Source organism: Papilio xuthus, unplaced genomic scaffold (assembly GCF_000836235.2).
Source record: "Papilio xuthus unplaced genomic scaffold, Pxut_1.1 DF828780.1, whole genome shotgun sequence".
Taxonomy (NCBI): Eukaryota; Metazoa; Arthropoda; class Insecta; order Lepidoptera; family Papilionidae; genus Papilio; species Papilio xuthus.
The window spans coordinates 3,476,554-3,487,414 of record NW_013529869.1 but is presented as its reverse complement, the minus strand read 5'-3'; the positions used below and the strand labels follow the sequence as shown (position 1 = coordinate 3,487,414).

General features: G+C 31.5%; 1 protein-coding gene and 3 non-coding genes across 5 annotated transcripts in view; all 4 read right to left on the bottom strand.

Annotated features, from left to right (window-relative positions):
- LOC106128431 (uncharacterized protein C4orf22 homolog) overlaps nucleotides 1–1,959 on the bottom strand; it is a 56,794-nt gene extending 54,835 nt beyond the window's left edge. Inside the window, exons 1-4 of one of the 2 annotated variants that reach the window (XM_013326823.1) lie at nucleotides 1,661–1,959; nucleotides 1,196–1,373; nucleotides 771–968; nucleotides 187–548 (exon numbers count right to left, since the gene is read on the bottom strand). In XM_013326823.1, the coding sequence (XP_013182277.1) occupies nucleotides 378–548; nucleotides 771–968; nucleotides 1,196–1,373; nucleotides 1,661–1,830 (717 nt within the window). In that variant the 5' untranslated portion in view covers nucleotides 1,831–1,959 and the 3' untranslated portion in view covers nucleotides 187–377. Of the gene's footprint in view, nucleotides 1–186; nucleotides 549–770; nucleotides 969–1,195; nucleotides 1,374–1,660 lie in introns of those variants that run through there. The other variant, XM_013326824.1, reaches the window with a different exon arrangement.
- Nucleotides 1,960–4,319: 2,360 nt separating this feature from the next.
- On the bottom strand, nucleotides 4,320–4,391 carry TRNAD-GUC (transfer RNA aspartic acid (anticodon GUC)). The gene has a single exon. It is a non-coding gene; the product is annotated as a tRNA-Asp (tRNA).
- Nucleotides 4,392–4,956: 565 nt separating this feature from the next.
- On the bottom strand, nucleotides 4,957–5,028 carry TRNAD-GUC (transfer RNA aspartic acid (anticodon GUC)). The gene has a single exon. It is a non-coding gene; the product is annotated as a tRNA-Asp (tRNA).
- Nucleotides 5,029–9,512: 4,484 nt separating this feature from the next.
- Nucleotides 9,513–9,584, bottom strand: TRNAD-GUC (transfer RNA aspartic acid (anticodon GUC)). Its single transcript has one exon. It is a non-coding gene; the product is annotated as a tRNA-Asp (tRNA).
- Nucleotides 9,585–10,861: the final 1,277 nt, after the last annotated feature.

Here is a 10,861-nt window from a genome sequence, read left to right as displayed (position 1 = left end):
CATTAATTAATTTTACTAAAATATTATGTATATTTAAATATAACAAAATGTTATAAATTAAAATTTATGTTACTGTAACAGAGTGAGATGACAAAAATTCGAAAAATACTACAATTATGAGAGTTAAAAATGAAATAAATTATTTACTTACTGTAATTTATTTTTATTCTGAAGCTTATTAATCTTCATATTTATGTTTACTATATGCATAAGTTTCCAATAAGGTTATAACTTTTAAGATAAACATGTTAATTTTAGATCAACGAGTGTATTTACTTAATTTTCCTAAGTAATAAAAAATATATTTAACTAGTAAAATTTTATAAACCCTGAAATATTACAGATTATGTAGATCGCAAATACACGAAGCGCCTTTTTTAGGATTTCTTTCGAACAACATGATCGTAAATTTCGATTTGCGTATACATTGGTGAGTAGACTCTAGTCCTGGTTGAATTCTGACCAGTCTCCTGTTCCGGGTTGGGACATATTATCTTATGGTCGTGCCGGTTTTGAAACAAAAGACCTTGTTCAGGATCCATTACTGGCTGGAATAAATTAAAACTGAATATACATGCAACTGTCATCATCTATCAACGTCACGCTTCCGTCTTTTGTTTGTACACGAAGCGACGAAAGTATAAATATGAACTACGTTACATTATTTGACGATACGAACTTTTTTGCACACTGTACAAACGGAACTTTGGACTTTTTTTAGAGTTGATAGTATTATTTTCATTTGTTTTTAATTAATTAAAATTACTTACCTTATAATTTCGGCTGATGTTACTTCTAACGGTACCGTGACGCCAATGGAAGTATCCAAGGTCGCTGTCCTTCGGCCAGAGCATCTTCTTGGATTTGAAAAACGGTCCCCAATCCTGGGTGATCAGTCGATGTGCGTAATCAATGTATCCGGATATTTCGAAACCACTTCTTGTGAAGTGTCGTATGAAAATTATTGACTGGAAGGAAATATAGCATGAGAAAAGGGGTGTCGGATACCATGCTATTATTTTAAAAGTTAAAAAAAATCTAAATATTTCTTTAACATATTTAAAAATTATATTCACCAGAAGACGCGAGTTTATTACACAGCAAAAAAATTATAAAGTTTCTATAACAGTATCGGAATATTAATTGTACAACCCAAAAGGAACTCGAGTATCGTAAAATATTTCATATTCCGTACCTGCAAAATGCCAATTCTGTTGGCGCGCTCCCTTATCGCCAATTCCCTTTTAAAAGGATCTTCCAAGTCGGTCCCTTCGCTCACTAGGACGTACGGCTTTGTTATTGGGTAAACAATATTTTGTATGACGGCGCGTCTCGCGTAAAACTCTTTCTCTGATAGAGTATCGCCAAGAGCCCTGGAAAATGATACGAGTACTAGGTTAGTATTCAGTGCGTCAATATTATTAAAGAGCCGGTACTAAAATGTTGTCTTTCTCATCCTCCCTGATAAGACTGAGATCATACGCAAATTATTTTGTCCGCCACTTTCTCTGCGCATTATGCCTATGTATTCTTCCAGACAGTGTTTTACATTTATGACTAATTTCATCTCGCTCAATGCAGCAGTTTTGGACAACCAACAATCCATCCGCCCATACATCCAAACATTCGCATTTATAATATTAGTAAGATAACTACATACCTATAACCAAGAGCAGCAATAATTCTAGCAGATGGAATGCTCCTGAGATTCCGGAGGTCAGCAATTTCGATTAAAGAATCTAAATAGTCCTCCCATGTTTCGAACGGGAGCAGCCTCCGGTCGGCCTCCACGCCCGGAGGGTAATCGTTCTTCTTCTCAGCCATAGTCATGATGAATGGTAAATATAATCAATTAATACGAAATAAATTATATAAAATTATAGAATTACATTAAAATACAACGTAAATAAAATGCATAATGTTTATCGATTTGTTTGACAAGTAAAATTAATTATGACAGTTAATTTTGATTCGGAAACGTCATTGTTTTTTTCGAGTACTTTTTTAAATAAAATTTGAAGTTTAATGTGAAAGGCAGAAAGTCGTGACTCATTTTGGAACAATGATCGAACATATTATATTTATTTATATTCATAGTTGATTCCATGAAATTTCAAAACACACGAACTATTTTCTAAGCAGCACATTGTTGGAATTTACTGGCACCATTACGTAGTCATTGAGTTAGAAATCGCAATGATAAGCTTCAATATGCATTATATGTATTCAAAATTATAAAATAATAGTTGAAACTCTAACATTTAGATGTCTAAAAAGTCCTTCTAGATTATATTTTTTCTGCGTCTGACTTTAGGAAAAGTGGACCAGTAGTTTACCTAAATGTCTACTTATAACTCAGACACAATATCTCTAATATAATCTTTAGTAGACCTTTTTACCAACACGTTGAATTTGTAAATATGTAATTTGTATGTGTAGAAGTAAGTTCAGGTTGTATTTCAGTTTCATAATAAAAATAAAGCTTGTGATTTACGTGGACAAGGGTCAGGGGTCCGAATACATTACGAATTTTATTTAGACCCTGTCAGCAATATTTGGTTGGTCAAAGTTACAGGCATAAGAATTAAATGCGTATTTAAACTTATATAAGGAACATAGATAAAACTATCAAGTTCTTAATAGATTCTAAAATTACATTGACTTTTAATATACTTACTCCGCTGGCGCATCGACCCAAAGTGGGTCTTGGCCTCCGACACAAGAGATCCTCTTCTCTTTTGTCGGTTTCGTAACAATTGGTTTTCTCTGTGGGCGAGTTGTCAGCCCGCCGCACAACCCCTGTATTGCTGGAGGACCACACCCTACTTTGGTCAGCGAGTCCATCGGGCTAAGCCGGGTAGCGTAGCTAGGCTGTACTACCGACCACTCCCCCATCCGCCACCCGGAGGACGCTCTCCATACGCCGTAAGGGCCAGCGCGGGTGACTTTTAATATATGTTAACTATATTTACACACACGAATAATAATATAATTCCATTGAATTTTCCAAAAGTACTTCCACGTAAATATTCTGCCTTGTATAATACCCAATTAAAATTTATAATTACGTAATCTAATAAAGTATAGAATTAATTGGCAATAAATGTCTCCTGCGACACTACGTCTGATCAAATATTTGTAGACAAGATTTACATCTATTCAGTCGGTTTGTGAAAATACTTACTTTATACTTATAAATTACGTTAACATAATTTCAATAGGAATAGGCTTTGTCATTTATTTCTTTCTTATTTTACACAGAAGATAAGTTTATAAAAATAAAATTTATTTTGAAAAAACAATAACACTTGTATTTCTGATAGTACAGATAATGATTTAGAGAATGTTAAAATTTTCGTAAGGTCATACTTGGACATCTATAACGCCTAAGGAGTAAAGCTCCTCCCTTTATGACCACAGCTTGTTAGTACTCATACTATTGTAATTTAGTGGAAAAAATATATGTGCAAAAAAAGTACGGACCAAGAGTCTGTAGAAAAAAACCACTAAGGTTTATAGATCTGGGATAATAGATGGATCATATTAACACGTTAGCTGCCAGAGTGATTTTTCGAAAAACTAAAAAAAGGACCCGCTGTTTTATAAGCTTTATGGGGCCTTGCGGGTCACGCTCTACACACAATTCGATTAAAAAGCGTCCGACTAACCACAGCGAGGTGTTGAATGGAAGTATGGCTTGCGGACATATAGTCCGACATGGCAGCTAACGTGTTAAAGTATAGACAAGATACGTACCAAGTTACGGCTAAAAACATGTTCTAGTAATATTCTGTGATACTAGGACGGGTAACAAATAAAATTGGATTTAAATCCAGTGAAAAGACAACTGGAACTGAGGCAGTATCTCAAAGTATTGCTCGTGTATTTGCATTGGAAATAGAGATATGAGTGTGGATTTATCACAAACTCGCCATCCTATGGAAATACAAGAAAACAAACTGCACAAAGAGAAGGCGGAGAATTGCGTCACGTCTTCGGAAAACGATAGTCATAAGAATAACGGACTTTATGTTTGTTTTGAAACTCGAATTGGATAATTTAACTTTTAAAATATCTTAAATTAAACATAAAATACATATAATTTTATCAGAATATAGAAGTGGATTTTTTTTTCAAAATCTTAATATATTTTTTACCCATTAGGCCGATTCTTATTTATCATCAGCGATTTGGCAATGATTTTTCTGCTTTTTCCTATCATGAAATAAAAATAATAATTTATCTTGTATGTTTAATATTCTTCAACGTAGGTTCATATTTAGTGAAAAAAAAACCAAGTTAATTCTATTGCAAAAAACCTCCCCGGCGGGGAATCGAACCCCGGTCTCCCGCGTGACAGGCGGGGATACTTACCACTATACAACCGAGGATACAATTTTTATTAAAAATAATCATTTCAGTTCACTGCACAACTAATCTTTAACTGATTCATCTAATTATTTGGTTCCAAATTAAGCTTACAGGAAGAAAAACTATTACAACTATTCGAAAAAATGTTACAGTATTGGTTATCAGTAGCCAATATTATTGGACATTAGTTCGTCGTAGAATTACAATCAGAATAGATAAAGAAGCAAGCAAGTGCCGATAGATCATCGGGTAGCCCAATAAATTCCAATCAAGCAACGAGAAGCAGCCGGAATTAACGAGGGATCAGATATGCAAATAAAAGACGAGACGCTTCATTATTCTACGCTAACAATTTTGACGAAGACGTAACTTGAAGATTACATCGAAAAATTTGCGCCACAATATTTTCAACAAACTTTCAACAGACTGAAATCTAACGAACAAAACAAATTGAATTTTTCGGAATTATACGAATACAATTTATTTCTTGAATAATTAAATCATTGATAATAATTTTAATTCATTTGATCTTAATTTTTTTATAATACATTTTACGATTCGTTCAATACTTGTACACAAAAAATTCTCCCCGGCGGGGAATCGAACCCCGGTCTCCCGCGTGACAGGCGGGGATACTTACCACTATACTACCGAGGATACATCTATATAAAGCAAACAAAATTCCAATTGTGTTAAACCACGAATATTGTTATTTACCAAAATCATCCTTACAGTCGTTTTACTTTAAATGGTAAGAAAATGGCGAAAATTTCTTTATATTATTGCCTCAAAAACTTGTTACAGCGTTCGACTCGGCAATTACAACAACTATAATCGTCTCTCCAATGTCCTTAATAGATACGACTATAAATTTGAATCCGCTTGTTCAAATTATTAGTCTGGATTCAAATCTATTTAAATTTCTCACTGGATAATACTTTGAATTATTGCAAAACATTTTTAACATTTATGTGAACGTTAATGTTTATTAAAAGCATGTAAAAGTTATTTTACAGTGTTTTAAAACATACTTGATGAAATTATGAAGCGTTACAAAGGTAAAGCTTTTGTGGATTAGCAAAAAGTAACTTCTGATTAAAGCTTTATTTTCAAAAGCTAATGTGTTGTATAAATAATTTGCAGTTCATAAAGCTTTTACGTTTTGTTAACTTTGTAAGTAGTTTTTGTTCGAGAGCAGCAAATAAGGAAAAATGTAAATTCAATATTTCAGTACTTAAAGTTTCATTTAGTTTATATCAAATACATTAATTAGTTTCATTAACTTTGCTATTCTGAGAACTCAGGTCTAGAGTGTTCCAATTAGTAAAATTATTTTATTGTCATCGGCTTTATAAATATGCAAAAATCAAATAAATCTGTTGCATTGATGTTTGAGTTACATTCTATTACATACATACGTAAATAAACACTGGGAATACTGGTAAAGTCTTGTTAAATAGGTAAAATAATTGAGTTTGCATATCCGATGGCTCATTTATCAAGCCGGTCTTGAGAGACACCACTCTATTACTGTAAAAATATCATTATATATTCGAACGATCCATCAAATTTATTGGTTATATAATTTTTAGCACTTCACGCTGTAAAGAGATATTTTAATAATAAAATAAAGGTTATGTATTAAAAATAAAGATGATAAAACAACGAGGCCTTCTATAAATTAGGGTACCTAATAGGAAGTTTTCGATTAGACAGCGATATAATATTTCTAGCCTAACTAAGATAGTAAAATTAAAATTTTTTGCCGTAGGAACAACGACTGAGCCAGCGTGGTTGACTATGACCTAGTCACCCCTATCTTAGGGTAGGCTCCAAGCCCCTTAGTGGGCACGTATAGTGAGCTGATGATGAACAACGGCTTATTAATTGAATAATACTTGTTTATTGTAGGAGAATGAGCTTCTCAAAAACCTTTTTATAGCATCTTATTTTCAATGTTATTTTGTTCTCTTATTTACAAAAGTCGATCAAACATAGATTGTTATACTTTAAACAGTTTTATTGGTGTACAAAATTGTGCAATTTATAAGAACAAAGTTTAAATTGAGGTTAATTATTTTCCTTCTGAAGTAAAAATACACTTAGAATTTGTTTTGTAATAACTTTTTTCTTCTTTTAATCGAACTTTTTTATTCATCTACCAGCCAGCATTTAGATGTTTGTTTTACTACTTTTGTATAATTGAATTAAAAACTGAGGTTCTATATCTTATTTGTTTCAATATTACAGTGTAGTAAATTTTTAAAAGCTTTATTTAGCTATAATATTTGATGGTAGTAATAATTAATATAATTTTATTTAAATTTAATTATAGTTAAGTAGTCGATGAAAACAATCAAATATTATAGCTAAATAAAGTTGGTTTAGAAGATAATTATGGTTTTTATTAAAACCAAGAAAGAAAAACAGTATTTTTTTAAACTGCAGCCGTTTTTAATTATTCAAACTTTCGTGAGACATTATAATAAACTTATAAAAAACCTTTAAACACTCAGGAATATTCATCCGGTGGCGGCACCGACTAGTTTCGAGCACATCGGTGCCCCTTCATCAGGCTGAGTGGGACTGGTATTATTTCGCGGACGAGGCCCGTCGCTAATTATCGACATAATACCAGTCCTACTCACCCTGATGAAGTGCAGCCGTATTTTTCATACACTAATACATATAATAATTTGCCTAATCAAATTGTAGGACGATTTTTCATAAGCAAAGAGACAGTTTGCATGTCCAAAGTAACAAATTAATAGTAGTAGGGAAAACAAAATCAGTTCTAGGCTTAGTACTGCTGTTAGTGAACGAGTAAATCTTTATGATTTACGTAGACAAGGGTCTGGGTTAGAAATAAATTACATATTTTATTTAGATAAGCAAGTCAGCACAAAGCCAGAAGATAGCGAAATGAAGGTTACGGTTACGTAGGATTTGTTTTATTTTTTAACTTGAAGAAATCTTCTGAATTTTTAAATAAACCGTGTCTGCTTTTTACAAACGTCTTATTTATATGAAATAAGAATTGTAGTAGAGAAAATATTGGAAAGAGTCAGACTAATTCAGTTAGCGTTTTAGGTATTACGGGTTTTGGTTTCAGAATATTATTTCACAGAATTTTTTTTATGTTACTATGTCTTAAGTCTAAATGTCTTGTAGATTGTTAGTTGTATCTTAAAGTTTTTCGTTTACATGTTTTAATTACGTAGTAAATTTAATTACATTACTATCAAGTAACGCGACCCAAAATTCTCGTAATTGAATACAAGTGTCTCATAAAATGTCGGGCAATAGCGCCGAGTAAATTTACACAAATGTCCCAAGACAATTAATTTCGAATCGCCCTCACAACTGTATTGACATTGCCAGAGATGAAAATCAAATATTAACATAGAAAAATTATATTAATTAGAAAAGTAATAATTACATTTTGACATATTTTACTTTAAAACTTTCATATAATAATTAATTTTACGCAAGATTAGTTAAAGTTGTAAGATTCTATCAATATGTATCTATACTTAATACGTACTTACATTGATATGTCACATAATTATTATAAAATTCGTCAGTTTTTATTAAAATTCGGCGTATTAAAACTGATTGTAAAAATAAATTAAATAAACGGGACCATTACTTTAACCAATCAGAAAAATATAATTATCTTTAACTTTCTCCAGATATCTAGAATTAGAAATTTTAAAATTACGAAGGGTTTCAGAATAGCGACTAATTCGTATATCACAGTTATACTAGGTAAAAGTCTAAAGTATAAAAATGCTACCACTATAATTGCCGATTGCGAATTCTACGATTTTTTTGTTGATTTTGAATGCACAAAACATCTGTTTAATCCTCTTCAATATTCAATTAAGTAATGTTTGCAAGTTTGCTTAACTTACCTTTAAGATGGATTCCCATGTCGAGAATTACTTTCGACCCGTCTGCCTTGTCAATTCCTGTTTCACACTTAACTACTAACTTCTATGTAAAGGTTAGTTAACTGACTTTGCTTGTTTGAATCACTAAGCTGCGGAAACCTGAATCTGACAGCATTTGTATTCTTTGGCCAAGCTTTTTCGCACTCTGATAGTAAAATATTAGCTAGAGCTATTAGTTTTTTATATCAGTTTATTAGCTAGAACTTGGATACAATTAAAGGTATATCTGCGATAAAAAATTACTACTTTTTATTACAATTTTCATGTCCATGACGTAGTAAATCGTCATATTAAATGTTAATGTCGTATATGGGTAGTTTTTATTCTTTCTCTCATTGCAAATTAATATAGAGGTCTGACATTTTATTTACTCTGAACTCATCAGGATTATAGGTATCAGGTAGTCAGGTTCGCTTTGTGCTATTCAATAGAGCGCTGAGTTAACATAACTAGTGAATACTTTAATCCACATTTTTTATAATAACTGTCTTCTCCCTACGATATTGCTTATGCGTTCTTTTTACTCATATTATCGTTTGTTTGTGATCAAAGCTTAAAGTTTTGTTTTTAAGATCTAATGGCAAGTAGGTAAAATGTAATTTTATATTTCGATGACCAGGTCTTAGTTCTATTTAATTGTAATGTATAGATTTTTTTAATAAATATTGAAGAAAATGTCGCTTAAAGATTTTTATTTACTTCTTTCTGTCTTCGTCAGTCTGTTCGTTGATTTCCGAGAACAAAATTCCTATAAAAATATATCGTCATCGGATTTTGTCTTCAGAAATGTAGTTTAGTGATTTTATGATTTATCAATATAAATTTGTCTAAGAGTGTATTCATTCCTTTAATCCTAACCTAGAAACCATGTATTTAATTATTTATTAGTTACTCCTAAACTAATTCAGTGTTCGTTGTTCAACAAACGATGGTTTGAACATAAACAAATTACCGCAGCATTAGCACATGAATGTCCAAAGTTATACCTGACAGCAATATACCATCACAAAGGAATACATTAACTACGGACTTACGGGAATGCTTTCAAACAATTCAACAATCTCTCTAAATCATAGGTCAAATAATAATTTATTCTAATGGAACGTAAATGTAGTTACCTAAGTAACTTCATCACAAAAATATTATAAAATGAACATCGAATAATACTATAATAAAGGTAAAAAAAATCTCCCCGGCGGGGAATCGAACCCCGGTCTCCCGCGTGACAGGCGGGGATACTTACCACTATACTACCGAGGATATGTTTTAGATGTTCAATAAGTATAATTTTAGAAAAGTAACCTGTGTTTATAAAAAATCAAATTTTAAAAAAATGGAGTTTCATAAGGAACTCAGGTAAAAAACGTAGAGCTACGTAAACGTAAGTTAGAGCCACCACAGTGATACTACCAGAAACTCAGAAATTCTTGTCTGGAAAACATTGTTAGACAAAGACTTTGCTATAGTTAACATACCAGTGGACTTAACAGTTTTTCTAACAAAAATCTATCTTTCTCGCTCGCAAAATGGTAACGTGGCGGCGAACACACGTCCTTTACGCATGTAACCCTTTCCAGCAATGCCTCTGGGCTATCGGTATAAAAGGAAATAGACCGAAGATTTGATAAAGAAACCATTGATGTGGTGTTATTAATTTATAATCTGTTATATCTGCTCTTTGGTTTTTTCCTTTTTGGTCAAGAGCGCGTATGTTTGAATTGCAATGCTTTCGTAGATCAGTGTTTAAGGGAAAGTTATAGATAGAAAAAAAAACGCTTTTAAGAAATAATATTTATTAAAGTGACAATTGTTTCAGTGTATAATTAATAATGTAATATTACATTTAAACATTTTAGAACATCTTCATATCAAATCGAAGCGGCGAAAGCTTTCATCTTAAATGTAAACTTATTCGACTTATTGCTAATTATAGAAAGAACGTATAAAGAAATTGTCATTTAATCTTCAATGGAAAGGTGGGAGCGAGATTCTAAAATGCGTTAGGGACTTGAGATTTAAAAAAAAATAAGGTAAAAGATCATTATTCGCGGGTATTATGTTACGCAAATCAAACAGTCCGACGAAAAGAGTTATATCATAAGAGATGCCATAAGACATGTAACTTTTTTTGTTAGATAGGCCGAAATAAGTTATCAATAGGAAATTATAATTTGTATAACTTATATAACAGCCTTTTCACTTTTATCGTCTTAACATAACATTGGAAATGTTTAGTTTTTTTATTTATTATATATTAAATTATTCAAACTTTCGTGAGACATTATAATAAAATTATATAAAAACGTTTTTATATAACTTTTTCATTATAGATGTTTTTTTTAATGCCATCCCTAACGGTATTAAAGAATTATAAATTACGATTCATATAAAAATACATATTTTTGCTTATATAAATTGCATCATTTTGTGCCAAATAGATTCGAACAGACACGCATTGGATAAAACCGTAAAACTTTTATTAGGTCCATATTATTTTTTTGTATACGAAAACTATTTTAAATTTATTGTAAACTAAA